The 15158-nt window shown below is 40.8% G+C and overlaps 1 protein-coding gene across 1 annotated transcript; it reads left to right on the top strand.

Annotated features, from left to right (window-relative positions):
* On the top strand, window positions 1–15087 carry LOC117377982 (neuronal acetylcholine receptor subunit alpha-3-like). The gene is made up of 7 exons (XM_033974521.2): window positions 1–208; window positions 8465–8604; window positions 8680–8724; window positions 9241–9350; window positions 9437–9644; window positions 10018–11139; window positions 13046–15087. Exons 1-7 carry the CDS (start codon window positions 154–156, stop codon window positions 13169–13171), a joined length of 1806 nt encoding a protein of 601 aa, XP_033830412.2. The 5' UTR covers window positions 1–153; the 3' UTR covers window positions 13172–15087.
* Window positions 15088–15158: the final 71 nt, after the last annotated feature.

The raw sequence follows: 15158 nt of genomic DNA, 5'->3' as shown, positions 1-15158 counted from the left end.
GTCCATGGCAGAGCGCAGCGCTGCTCCAACCTTTCCACGAGCGCACACATGAACCTGTGATGCTCCACGAGACAGTCCCGGCCTAAAGCGAGGATTAAAATCACGAAGGTCCCTTATCACTCATAAAGTTCACCCGTGGAGGCAGACGCACCGATGGATTTCACCGGAGTGTCCCGCGTGCTCCTGCTGGTCCTCCTCGCAGCGCAAGGTAAGGATGAGCTCGTGTGAAGTTTAGGAAAGATCCATGCCTATATTTTCTGCAATTTAGTTGAAACTTTAATATACAATAATAACTAATAATAGGGATATAAAACAGGCAAAGCAACAACTCCTCTCAAACATTTATCAAGTTGTTTCCAGAGTGCTCTGAGCCGAGGCAGAACTCTTCTCTGATCCCATTTGAAATGCGACATGCAAATGCTTTTTCAGCTCCTCTGCAAACTTGTGCTAGAGCTGAAACGGAACGAGTGGGTGTTATCTGTGCCAAGTAGGATGCAGGGTGTAGTAGGATAGGATGCAGGGTGCACAGTGCAGGAAAATCCCACACTGGGTTCTGTTTAGACATTTGCCAATTTGCATAACTGACTGATTATTTGTTGTGACTGGGACTGGATATATCTATAAATCTCCAACCATAGGCATCTACCCAGTGCAAGCAGCCCACTGTGCACATCTGGGGTCAAAGGCTATGACCTACTTGATTTAATAATGGGAATAAAGAATGTTATTATGCACCAAAAAGAAAAAGAAAGTGCTTCTGGTGTGCTTTGGGTAACTCAGCTGGATTGCTTCAACGCTGACATTTCTGTGTTATGCTTTTTCTTCTTTGAGTCTCTGGTTCATGTAAGGCTGTAGCTCCCGATAAGTCTAAAAACAGCACTATTTTCTAAGTCTGATCCTCGAATGGGTCTCAAAGGATCCACAGCAAAACAAAAAACTTAAGACTTTTACTCACGTCAACCAAAAAGTTATTTTAATCCTTTCTTCTACATCTAAGGCAGGAGTTTCTTGAGTTTTCTTTTGGGAGACCTTAATATCGTGGTTTATCTAGAATAGTGTTTTAAATGCCAAATCAATAGAATCTTATCTTTGATGCATGAGTGCAGCAGTGCAGAGTGTGTTGCATAAGCGTCTATAGGAAGCTTTCTATTTCCAGAACATTGCTCATAATCTGGTATAAACCAATGGAGCTACAACTTAATAATGAAATGCAAACATCCCTGTAGGTAAATGCTGCTTCAATGAAGACGTAAAAGTTGAGGTTACAGACTTATTCTCTTGAGTTTTACACTTGGGGACTTGTGTTAAGTGCCTTCATATTGTCACGCTCCAGTCGTGATGCGAGACAGTGCCTTCTCACATCCTCCAACCTGAGCAGCACCCATGGGACCCTCATGCAGTGGAGGGATACGTCTATGTTCACACAGTAGATCAGACCCACACAGTCACTCTCATCCTTTTTCTGCTGCAGAGAGATTTGTCACAGCTTTGTTGCTATGCCCTTGAACTAAGAGACTTTGAAAAGATTTTGTTCAAATGTGCGGAGGCTCGCTGGTCTCACTGGCTAGATTATTAGGCACATAAGGATGTGGACCTCAAGTGATAGAAACAGACCATAAAGTCTTGGGTTCAATTCCCAGGCTGGGTGAGCCTTTCTATGTGAGTTTTTTTTATAGTCACTTGATACAAAACAATCACAGTATAGGATAAAGATGACTGCAAACCATTAGCTCAAGAGCTGGTGAAAGTTCCCCAAGATGATCATGGCGAGTTTCCATAGCAGTAACCAGGCCCGTTGACAGAAATGTGGGTGCACGGGGCAAGAAACCTCACATGGGCCCCCGTCTAATATAAATTAATAGGAAGAAGGTCCAGTTATGGGCCCCTAAGACTCTGGGGACCCGGGTTAACAGACCCCTTTGTCCCCCCTGTTGACTCCCCTGGCAGTAATTATGGACAGGTCAAATGCTTACGGACACTGGAAAGCATAACCATAGAACTAAACTGGTCAATGTTAACTGGAATAGGAGTGAATCAAATTTAAGCTGTTTTGTCACAATTTTCACTTGATTTGAAATTGCATTTAGAGAATTGTAGAATAAAATGTAAGCAATAAAATGGCCGTATAATATCCAGTTGCCAGTGGTTACGTCAAAGCCATAAACGCCTCTTCCCACTGTTGAGGGGCTGCTGTGGGTTTGTGTATGTGTTTGACCAGGGCTGTTTGTTCAGATAAGTGTCCAGTAAACGTGCACAGACCACATGCGCTCTATCCCAGTGGGGCTCCGATTAGTGAGCTTCAGAAGGTATTGTCCACTGCTGTCCAGGATCATGTGGATTTTCCATAGCAGAACTGCTGATCCCACGTCGCTTAGGATTATGGGTGTTTCAGTCAAAAATAGAATATTGTGTGAGTAAAAGCGTTTTAGTGTGACGTAATCCCACGTCATGTCAAGCTTGACGACGCCTTCTCAAAAGGAATACTGTACAATGCAAAACTATAATGTGAAGTTCCATCAGTTTAAACCCTTTCATTGAGGTGCTCATGGTTTGAAAATATGATTATATATAAACATTAAACAATGAGGCAGCGGAGTAGTGTTCCTCTATTACCACGGCTACAAACTAAACTGTCTCACCTGTGAATGTGAAAAGCCTGTTCACTGTCTGTAAATGTCTTAAATATGAGTTATTTCAGTGTTTTAAATGAAGCTAGTTCCTACATTAAGCTCAGAGCAATTGAACATTTGTTTACCTGTTGCTATGGTGATGTCACAGTAATGGCAGCAAAGCAGTGATACAGAACGTGATTTGCTGGAACTACTTGTGCCTTGTGCAGTATTAACCATATAAAGAAGTGGACTAAGAGAGTGTGACGTCATCCATAGCGTTCGGCTCCAGACAAATGAAGCTCATCGTGGTTATACGGACGAATTTGGAGCTGAGTTTCATATTTGGAAATCCGACCGTGAGTATCATAGCAACCAAAGAGCCAATCTCGAGGGAGACTGTTGAAGGTAACACCCCTTCCCACTCGGACCGTTGGTCTGTTAATCAAACCTGTTGTAAACGGTAGCGGGAGCAACCTCGACAAAGAAAGTGCCTGATTTGTCTGTTATTAATGTTCATATCTTGCTCGTATCTAGCAAAATAAAAATACCAGAATCATGTAGAGCGGGTTAATACGAACATTTTAATCTCAGAATGACGAGTCTGACAGCAGCAGTTACAGAGAGAGGGGCCACGGTTTTTCAATAGAAAGTAAATTGGAGGCAGAGTCGATGGAGCTGGACGTGCCCGTGCTCACTTCCTATTTGGAACGCGGCGACTAGCAGGTTAGCTATGTCCATATATATATATACATCTATGGTATTAACGCAGTGCAGTGAGCCATTGGGATTTCACTGACTGTGGTGTAATATCTCTTAACATCTTTGTGAAACTTATAAGAAGAGATAATGTGGTAATTGCATATAAACAAATAAATAAAAATCACTTTCCATTGAACCAAAAAACGTTTATAGTACAATTAACATGACTTCATAGTGTTATGCGTCAACCACACTGTTTCATTTTGGCTGTTAGTTTTGCATCACTGCTCTCTTCAAACAGTGTGGACAACTTAAGATCCTTATGGACAAGATTGTGAAAGCAGCAAATCTGTGACCAGTTTATTCTGAAGGAAAATCCCACTCAAATGTTTTTATCAGTTCACTCATCGGACGTCTTTTTCCAGTGGTTTATGCTAAATTCCGCAGCGCTTTTGATCCAAGTCGGCTTGTGTGCACTTGTCTCTTTAGACCATAGAGGCACATTCTCTCTCTGTGCCAGTATAAATGCTCCAGTACTGTTGGTTTTGCTCCCAAAGGCGATACAGTTAAAGTCTGACAGGCACAAGTGTGTGTTAATGTGTCTCTGCTCGTGCTTGTGTGGCTTAAGGACTGTGTGGCGGCTGCTGCGGGATGTTCTTAATGCGATTGTCACATGGTTATTGCAACTCTCCCTCCCAAAGTGCACATAATTCACCACAGGCACCCACAGATTGGATAAAAAGTCCAGTTTAAAATATAAAAAAAAGTTTGTTAGCCACTTTTTCAGCTGCACGTTTAAGGTTACTTGTGATTTTTATTTTTTTATATTTTACTTTTGTAATAATGACCTTGGAGCACCTGGATCAATTTCCAGGTCACAGAGGTTATCGTGTTGACAAGGCTTCAGGCTATAAGATCGTCTAGGTCAATAAAAATGTATGAAATGTGAAATATCCTTCCCTTTAGGCAGCTTTGGGAAGGGTTATATTTATTGTAATGACTGGACTGGCAACTGACTAGGTATAGTTAAATGTGCAAGTTGCCAGTAGATCTCCATGCACATGTAAACATAACGCCAGTGGTCAGCTGTGCAAGTGACAAAAGGCATAAAAGTTCTTGGGTTTGTAGATAATATGGTTACATGCTCAAGAATGGCCAAGGCTAAACGAATCAGCCATAATGGAGCAATTAGTATTAGCCAATTACCCACGTCAAGATGGCTGTGGCAGCTCAAAACCAGTCAACAACATATGTGCTGGGTGTATCATTTACCGCATGATACTGCTTGCAGCAAAACCGTGGTCCCAACTGCAGTACCTTACCTGGAACTAAAACAGAAGAGTCTTATTAACTAAGCAGTCACACACCATTATGATAATGAAGTTTGCAGGCTGAATGCTAACATGGTTTGCTTTGTACCTTCTAGTCACATAGGCTGGTGATGAGCTCATCTCTGTGTCGTTCTGGCTCACTATCAAGAACTTTTGCATAAGTGATTATTGAGTTGATTGCCTTTGCCTCACAAACAAAACAGCTGTGTAATAACTCCATTATTAAGCTAAAATCTGCACAAACTGACCATATTTATTGTATATGGCTACAGGAGGCTACTTTTGATTGCTAAATGCACACTGGTATACACTTGCTTAAACCATGTGCCTCTCACTGCAGGAGTCAACATTAGCACTGATTACTGAATTATCTGCAGCTGTGACTGGAGCTATGTGAAAACGTTACACTCTGGGATGCTCTCAAACTGTGGAAACTACTGCTGCACAAGCAGGGCTAGTCTGCTCACTGTGTCTGCTACAAGACTTTTATAAGTATAAAAGATTTGATTGTGCCTTGCAGAATTGTAATCTTTAGTTATGATACAGTATGTGCTTTATGATACACATGTTTAAATCAATTTGAGGTTGACTAACACTGGAACTTCATTCAGGCCTTTAATATTTGATTTAATAACTTAGTGCAGGCTAGAACAGTGATTGCAGTATAATGACGCAAAAGATACTGAAAAAGATACTGTGAAAAATACTGACATTTTCTGTCACATGGCTCTATGCATTGTGCTGTCAGCATCTTCATACTGAGCAATGTGCACATTGTCTATTTCCATACAATACAGTGCAAACTTGTGCTAGCTCCAATGAACTGACGTGAAGAGGACACTAGGATTTCACGCATCACCGACAAAATCATATGCTGAATGTACATGGATAAATATAGGAACAAGAAGACATGGCTACTTAAAGCTCTTCTTTTTAATGCACGCACACACTGGCACACACACACACACACACACACACAATATAAGAAACTACATCCTAATCTTAACGGGATGGTCACAGTGCAGGCAGTAATCATGGCAGATCCTCTGTGCGTCATTCAGTGTGTCACAGTCAGGCCATCAAAAACCCTGGAGAGAGCACACACACGCTATCTAGCTTTTCTCTGCTTGTTCTCAACATCATATCTGCGCTCCCTGCTGTCTTTTCAGTCAGAATTTTATATCTTTTCCTCTCCACTTGCAGACTGCACACTGTCAGCTTTGTGTTATGGCACTGCAATTAGCTCCCTCACTGGTCATTTCTAGGCTCTTGGCCAATCCAATATCCTTTGGGACCAAAGGGATTTCTCTGCAGGTTAAGGCACCAGCAGCTGAAAAGTTTGATTTGATAATTCCTAATCAATGTTTCCACTTAAGAGTGAGATGCTCCACTTGACTTCAGCTGTGTAAGAAGAAAGATTTGTCACATCAATGGAGACGATAAAAACAGCATGTGCCTTATGCAATTGAGGTGACCTTAGCTGGAGCCTCACAGTTTTCAACACACAATGGAAGTTCTGTCTTTATCCATTTGCAAGTTTGAGCCAAAGCAGTTTTCTACAGGATCTTTTGTTACTGGTATAATTACAGTAGAGGGTTTTATATATGAATGGACAAAGCTAACCTGTTAGCTGCCACGTTCCAAATAGAAAGTGAGCATGGGCGCACTTCCGGCTCCACTGACTCGCCCCTCTCTCTGTAACTGCTGCAGCGAGCCTCATTATTTTGGTCTAAAAATATTCGTATTAACCTGCTCTACATAATCCTGGTATTTTTATTTTGCTGTTGTGTCACTAAAAGACAAATCTGGTGCCTATAGGGGCGTTACCTTCAACAGCCTCGCTCCGGATTGGCTCTTGCTATGATACTCGCAGTCGGGATTCCCAATATGCAACTTGGCTCAAAGTTCTCCTCTGTAACTGTTGGCCTCGATGAGCTTCAACGCTGCGGGTGACTTCACACTCACTTAATCCACTTCTTTATACAGTCTATAGAGTTAACCCTAAAACTATTGGGATAATGGTTGTTGAATCAGGTAGTGCTGGGTGATATTATAATAAAAATCAAATCCTGATCTGATTTTTGTGACTTTATGCTCCTCCTGTATTGGTCAACCTCTGTCATGTTTTGAGTGGCAGCTGGATTTAACCAATCACAGTGAAGTTTGCACTCCCAGGAGGAGATTGTTGTTACCTCTCAATACAAAGCAAAGTCATAATATCATTAAAACCACATGCTGCTCTAGGAAATCGTGATATCATTTTATTTGCATGTGTCTAACTTTTATTTAGCAAAGAATATAAAGTACTATCATGGGATTGAATCATTTAGTTCAACCTGCTTCTGGAATAGGTCAGTAGAGGACACGCAATTAGTGCAAAACTGGATTTTTTCTCCCTCAACTCATGTCCAGTCACTGTTGTGTGTTAAACATGGGCTAGTGCATTGAAGGTATTCGATTACAATGTATGTTTAGTTGTAATATTTTTATTTGAGCAGCTTAAAAAACAGCACTGAACAGAAAACCATAGAAACAATGTCCAAAAGGAGCAGGCAGAGAGCGCTTATTAAGTTTGATTTAATGTACGACCAAAAGCTAAAGGTTATAATTAACTTCCCATAAATTGTGACCGCTTACCGTGCTAAGTGTCAGCGCACAGACTTGGCATTAGCTGCAAGTGTTGGCCTACAGAGACACAAAATATTGGCTTAAGGTTTTTGTCCCTGTGAACAAGAGGTCCAATTAATTGACTGATTATAATTAGCCTCAATTCCCCTCACCCAATTAGGACTTAAGCAAGTTTCAGGCCGAGTCAGAGCTGCAGATCAGGGAGTGCTCGACAGTTTTAAAGGTAGGAGCTGGAATTGCCAAACGCCCCAGGAGGCTCGGCTTTTCATTAAGCTTCACAACTTAATTCCTGACCTCTGAAAACTTTAGTGTTTTTAGATTAACTTTGCCTGGTCTACAGCTTCACTACAGTCATTTGAATTCTATTTGTGTCTGGTGACTTGCGTGTGTGCAGATGGCATAATTATGTAAGTACTGCCTTTGAGCTGCAGTGGTCCCTTGTGCCTTTTAAATGCTTGTAATTGACACATTTTTGCTCATATCACTGGTTTGATAGACACGCTGTCCTCAGGCTTGTGATCTTCCGAACATTCTAATGCGTCTCAAATATGTAGAAAAGGAGCCAGACTTTTCCTTTGTATAAAATGAGATACAGTGTTATCTGGATGTCTGCAAGATATTTACCCCAGTGTACTCCCACAGGCAATAACAGCAGAGAGTGTGCATAGAACATTTGTTCATAAATACATAATAATATTTGATGACAATGTGCAACTCTGTGCTGGAGCCACATTAACATGGATATTTTTCCTATTCAGCTTCCATCTTATTTTATCTTATTTTATTTTATTTTATTTTATTTTATTTCATTTCATTTCATTTCATTTCATTTCATTTCATTTCATTTTATTTTATTTTATTTTATTTTTAATGTAATATTTTAATTTAATATTTTATTTGTTCATTTATTATATCCTGAAACCACAGATGAGAGGTATCCAGCACAAAACGTTTTCTCCCCGATGAGTCCACTTGAATTGTGCGCCTGAGGTCCTGTTGGTGCCGCAGTGTGTCGTCCCCAAAGAGACTTCATTTTCTGCTTGGACGGGCGTGGCTCTCAGTGTCACCAGGGGCTTTTAGCATGACCTTTGTACACTCTCCCGGCAGCTGACTAGTCTTCACCAACTTCAGATTTTGACTACATTATATTTTAGTTTACACAAATGCTAAATGTCTATGTTTCTGTGTTTTCAGATTGTTGTTCATCTAAAGCAGAGGACAGGCTTTTTCGGCGTCTGTTCAGGCGTTATAACCAGTTCATTCGACCAGTAGAGAATGTGTCTGATCCGGTCACAGTGGAGTTTGAGGTCTCCATATCTCAGTTGGTCAAAGTGGTAAGAATCACAGCAAAAAAAAACCAGCAGCATTTAATGTGCAAAACGATCTTTTAATTGTTTTTAATTTTGCAGGATGAAGTTAATCAAATCATGGAAACCAATCTCTGGCTTAGACATGTGAGTGTTAAAAAAAGTGGTGGAAGAAGGGCCCAATTTTATTTGTAAAAAAAATACTCACGTAAAAGTAAAAATATCACATGAAAAAATCTACTTAAGTAAAAGTATTTTACCTGTTTAAAATGTTCTTAAAGAGTAAAATGTACCAGTATTTTGCTCCGATTTCGAGATCTAAAAAAGCTTCAAATGTAGCGACAAAGAACTGAATTTTGTTCAACTGACACAACAGAATCAATAGTTTTTTTCCTGTCTGTTTTTTTTTTTTTTTTTTCATATTTTTGTTTGCTCAAACTACATATGCGTTAAAAATAAACCCTCAGCCTTTTCAGCAGGTCTCAAAATACTTTTACTTTTCAGTCCTGTTCAAAAAATGTAGTGCAGTAGAAAGTACAGATACTGCTCTAAAATGGAGTGAAGTACTTTTACTTTGTTATGTTCCACCACTGGTTAGACATTTGTAATGACTCATACTTATGTGTAATAGAATATATATTTCATTTGTATTTTGTATTTCAGGTGTGGAACGACTACAAGCTGAGATGGTCTCCTGTGGAATATGAAGGGATTGAATTCATCCGTGTCCCGTCAAACAAGATTTGGAGGCCAGATATTGTGCTGTATAATAAGTATGTTGACCGTTATGTGCTTTAAAAATCAATATTTGATGATGTAGTGACTTTAAGAGTGTAACACTGGTCTCTGCTGAACACAGTGCTGTGGGTGATTTCCTGGTTGAGGACAAGACCAAGGCTCTGCTCAAGTTTGACGGCACAATCACATGGATCCCACCAGCCATTTTTAAATCCTCCTGCCCCATGGACATCACGTACTTCCCGTTTGATTATCAGAACTGCTCCATGAAGTTTGGCTCCTGGACGTATGACAAGGCCAAGATTGACCTAGTTCTCATTGGCTCAAAGGTTAGTAAGGTCTTTTTTATATAATGAATCAATTCATTAAACTGATGGATAAAATCTTTGAAAAACCTGGGAACTGGTTAATCCCAATTCAGTGGTCCCCAACCTTTTTTGTCTAGTGTTCTTCCTAAAATTTTCCTAACATTTTGAGTACTCCCTAACTCTGGAACTAGGGAAAACATGATGTTCACCACTATATATTCTCAATTATTATTACTATTATTATTTCTTCCTTTCCTTCAATTCTTAAGGATATATAATTTAGTAACCCTGTAGACCTGGTTGAAAAGCACTGGTTGAATCTATTGATATAAATGATATGTTTCCGAATTCGGGCCACATTTGAATATCTGAATCTTGGTCACTACTCCTTTAGGTAAACCTCAAGGACTTCTGGGAAAGTGGCGAGTGGGAGATCATTGACGCCCCTGGATACAAACATGACATCAAGTACAACTGCTGTGAGGAGATCTACCCCGACATCACCTACTCCTTCTACATACGCCGCCTGCCTCTGTTCTACACCATCAACCTGATCATTCCCTGCCTCCTCATCTCCTTCCTCACGGTCCTGGTCTTCTACCTGCCCTCGGACTGCGGAGAGAAGGTCACCCTGTGTATTTCGGTGCTGCTCTCCCTCACTGTGTTCCTGCTGGTTATCACTGAAACCATCCCGTCCACGTCGTTGGTCATCCCTCTGATCGGAGAGTACCTTCTCTTCACCATGATCTTTGTAACTCTAAGTATCGTCATCACGGTTTTCGTCCTAAACGTCCACTACCGCACGCCTATGACACATACCATGCCGGACTGGGTGAGAGCTGTGTTCCTAGGGGTGCTCCCGAAGGTCATGCTGATGAGGAGGCCCATAGATCAAGGCTGCTCCACCTCCACGAGCGTCGGCACTGGCACGGTTGGAGGAATTGCAGGTTTGAATCGCCTGGGCAACAAGAAGAGGAAGAACAGCATAGGATCGGGAAGTGGTTCGGGAAGCGTGAGCGTCGGGGGTATTACCGGTGGGGTAGCGTGTGCGGCTCTAGACGGTGGCACCGGCGGGGGTACGTCATCAGGTGGCGCTATGAACTGTGTGGAGTACGGTGACATAAACCGTGACAAAAATCGGGACTTAAACCGCGAGCATAATAGAGAGTTATCGCTGAACCGTGACGTGACCAGAAGATACACTTACAATCGAGGCAAGGAAGTCCCCACTCCTGTCCCTCCTCCGATGGTCCCCCCACCTCCGCCTCCTCCTCCTCCTCCCCCACCACCTCCACCCCCACCCCCTCCTCTCCCCTCATCTCTACCGTTCCAGGGCACCCAGAGTCTGCCGCTGCCTGATCCCCCGAAGTCCCCGAAGGTACCCAGACCCTTGAACTTGCCTTCACCGGTCAATGCGGTGGTGGCCGTTTCCGTGGTTTCGCCGGAAATCAAGCAGGCCATAGAGAGCGTCAAGTACATCGCGGAGAACATGAGAACTCGCAACAAAGCCAAAGAGGTGAGGATATGCAAGGAAGTCTGTGTAATGCCTCAGTCGTTCAGATATATAGCAGAATATACAAGGGAGTGTTTCTAACGTTTCATGTTTGGCTCTGATTTTAAAGGAAATTGAGTTTTACGTTGCCTGGAACATTCCACTGGATGGTTTTCAGTGGTGGAACGTAACAAAATAAAAGTAGTACAGTACTGTACCTGTGTAAAAAATGTAGGTATCTGTACTTTACTTTAGTACATTTTACAGAGGCTACTTTTTACTATCTGACTCTACTACATTTAAGAGCAGGTAATAGTACTTTTCTACTCTTCTAGTCCACTACATTTTTGAACAGGACTAAAAAGTAAAAGCATTTTTCATTATTTAAGTTTGAGACCTGCTGAAAAGGCTGAGGTTCTATTTTTAACACATTCTTAGTTCGAGCAAACAAAAATAATTGAAGAGTTATTTCATACTTTTTACTCTTTAAGAACATTTTTAAAAAGGCACTTTAATGTTTTTATGTGATACTTTTACTTTATCTTGACTTTTACATAAGGAACAAAATTGAGTACTTTTTCCACCATTGATGCTTTTAAATTAAACGTATAGGCCTAGCGCTTTTTCCAACTGCAGCCATTTTATTTATTCATAAAAATACTGATGGCACTGCCTGCTTTTCTCTATGGAGATAAATGCAGGAACAACACGAACATACTCAAACATACAAGAAGTTCCATCCACCAAAAACTACAGCGCTCCTTTATTTCCAACATGCAGCTAATGAGGCCCAATATAATGAGGCCCAATATACTGACCTCTGCCATAACTTGGTTTCTCCTGCTGTTAAAATCCATTTGCCTTTAACACCCTGCATGAGTCGGCCTATTAAAAATCCTATTATACTGTGAATTTGCAGAATGCACAAATTTGACATGGTTTATCTACTTCTTATGCTTAAAGGGCCATTTTCTGGTCTATGTTATAATATTGTTTCCTCATCACAAACAGACCTGGAGTTGTTTTGTTTCATTCACACATGTTCAACACACAAATAAAGAAAGTTTTTGAGGAGGTAACAACATTCTAACATGGCTTAAAGCTCACAAGAGTCCATTTTGGGTAATATAAAACCTTTAACTGATCAGGTAAAATGATAGAAATTCAAAGTAAAACAAAAATGCATTTTTCTTACACATGCTTTCTCTACAGTACAGCTCATATATGGTTTGTTATTGTTGAAGTAAAGACTATTTTGGTGTATTTAGCATCCACACACACGCCCACTGTTCTCACTATGGACCTGCCGCCTGCACAGCCGTCTCCACGTGGCTATAAACGGAGCGTAAAGCTGCTTGCTGGTCGCAGACGGTGTGCGCTTTGTGTTTGGCTCTTTCACACTCTGGATGCTGCTGATATGTTTGTTACTTTAGTGCTGTCTTTTCATAGCGAGGGCATAACGGCTCCCTCGCTTTTCTATAGGCCCACATGAGCATTATGGTCACTGCAGCCATGATCCAATTGTCTACACCTGACCACATCATGCCAAGTCCTAGTACAGTTTGTGTTCACATGTATTCTCACATGAAACTGGAAAAAAACTGAATGTTCTGCATAATTAGCTCTGTGACAAAGACTACATGCGATGGTTTGGGGCAATGCTAAATAAATTCCACAGTTAGCATCAAGTAAAGGTCACTGGCAAAATATCAAAAATTATAATATCATAGAAGTCAGATGTTTAAAGATGTACAGTTCAGAGTATTCTACAGTTTTATATAGACTGATCAGGCCTCTTGAAGGTGGAAAAACCCTGTATAAAGATGTGTCACAACGTCTGACACACTATTTCCAACACTCCAGCTCTCATTAGACAAAAATAAACAGGTTGAGGTTGTTTTACATGTTTCTTCTTGTTCTTCCTTTGCAGGTGGAGGATGACTGGAAGTACGTAGCCATGGTCATAGACAGAATCTTCCTGTGGGTGTTTGTCACGGTGTGTGTGTTGGGGACTCTGGGACTCTTTCTGCAGCCTCTCATCAGCTTCCTCAAATAAAACACAGTATTTGTCAGCTCATATATATGTCTATGTGAGCCAGACTGCGACGACTGTGGGAATCAGCTCTCCATCTCTCCATCGTCTGTCTGGTTTTCTCTCATTGTCAGAATCTAGCCCTCAGCTGTTCCCTCGTTCCCTTGACTTACCCGCTTTTCCCTCCCCTGCCTTCTACCCTCAATTATAGTGCACACAATGCCGTTTTCCGTCCGCCTGTCCTCTCCACCTTCGCTTTAGAAATGATGGTGACATGTGGCCTCTTTCATGTACATTTCTATGTCTGTTCGTCCTCCATTTGCCTTGTCATGACCTGTCACTGACTGTATTATGTGAGCCCATTGTGAAAAGCGTTCACTCAGCTCCAGGCATTGTGTAGTATAATTACATATATGACAAATACTTGAGCCATTCTAGATTTTTATTTTTCCAAAGAAGTGTGTTGAAATATTGACGGGACACACAACAAAATGTAAATACAATCTGAATGTCAATCATATAGAGTTTACAACCCATCGAAGGTGCGTTATGTAGCTTTTCTGGTGAGGGGTTGTGTCCATACTGAAGTTATCATTTTGCATGTACTCTTCCCCAGTGATAGAGAATTTGAGCTGTGGTTCTGTGTGAAGGTCACTGCCAGCTCAGTCCTTTATCTCGGCCTATGTCATCAGAGGTATAATACTTCCTACAATAGAAGCACATCCTTGAATGGACAATACTATCACGATGTCTTGAGGGTTCATGTCCCTAGCTCTTCTTACAACTCTCAACACTTGTCTCTATGCATTCTACTGTGAGTGTAGGTCGCCTCTCCACAGATGTGACCTGTAACAAGTAAGTGGCAGACCCTCCATCAGCAAAGTTACATAGTGCACCCTTAAATAACACCTTAAATGTAATTCAGACAGTGCAAATTGATAGTTGTGTTGCTAGAATATCACTTGTGTCGGCGGCTCATTTATCAGAAACACTGCACTGAAAGAGTTTTTCTGAGAAATCGTGATTTCCAATCCGACTGATCCTTTTTCTACAGCACAAGGAATCAGTGACTTTTCTTTTCCAGTTTGTGCTCAGGCTGGATAAAAACAGTGAATATGACATATCCAGAGGTGGAAGGCAACAAAGTGCAAGTAGCAAAGTACTGTACTTAAGTAGATTTTTCATGTATCGTACTTTACTTAAGTCCATTTTACAGTGGATATTTTTTACTTTTACTTCAGTACATTTAACAGCAGGTATCTGTACTTTCTACTTTCCTTTTAACTGGGACTTAAAAGCAAAAAAAAAAGTTATTTGTGGTAACTAACCTGACTAAAGTTTTTGACTTCAACCTTCGGCTTTGAGCAAACTAAAATAAATGCACAAAATTCATGAGAAAAATAAAGAAACTGATTTGTATTGTCACTGTTGGCCAAAATATGTATAATTTTTCTAATCAATGTCACTAGATTTAACACTTTAACAAATTAATAACACTTGTGTGACATAGCTTTACTTTTTACTCTTACAGTCATTTTTTAAACAGATTTGTCATGTGATACTTTTACTTTTACTTGAGTTACTTTTTACCTGTGTATCTGTACTTTTCCTTAAGTAACAAAATTGAGTACTTCATCCACCCCTGGACACATCTGAATAAAATAAACCCTGTAGTTCTATTGTATTGGCATTTGACATCATAACTTTCTTTTCCAAACGGTGTTGTTCATTTTACGGGGCCATAATTACCTATTTCTCGTGACCAGATTTAACTCACAAAACTGTTTACTCTCTGCTGTTTCCTCTGCATTTTTAAAGAAAGTCAGTGTTGCATGGCTGCTGAAAAAGATGTCCACTCCTCCTGTACAATGTTTCACGTGTGTCATGATGCAATATTTGAACTCTCCCATTAGACAAAGGCACAACTCAGTCACTGGCACAATGTAGAATACACCTGTACTATATGTAAATGGTTTATAACAATAAAGATGCTATGAACTGAGAGTCTGGG

The sequence above is a fragment of the Periophthalmus magnuspinnatus genome, chromosome 10, assembly GCF_009829125.3.
Source record: "Periophthalmus magnuspinnatus isolate fPerMag1 chromosome 10, fPerMag1.2.pri, whole genome shotgun sequence".
In the NCBI taxonomy this organism is placed as follows: domain Eukaryota; kingdom Metazoa; phylum Chordata; class Actinopteri; order Gobiiformes; family Gobiidae; genus Periophthalmus; species Periophthalmus magnuspinnatus.
This window is presented reverse-complemented; position numbering and strand designations above follow the sequence as displayed.

Bases quoted from the DNA above. Each gene is read 5' to 3' on its own strand.
- LOC117377982 (XM_033974521.2), top strand. From the start codon at position 154: ATGGATTTCACCGGAGTGTCCCGCGTGCTCCTGCTGGTCCTCCTCGCA. The intron at 8,725-9,240 runs GTGAGTGTTAAA...TTTGTATTTCAG, and splicing joins CCAATCTCTGGCTTAGACAT to GTGTGGAACGACTACAAGCT. The intron at 11,140-13,045 runs GTGAGGATATGC...CTTCCTTTGCAG, and splicing joins CTCGCAACAAAGCCAAAGAG to GTGGAGGATGACTGGAAGTA.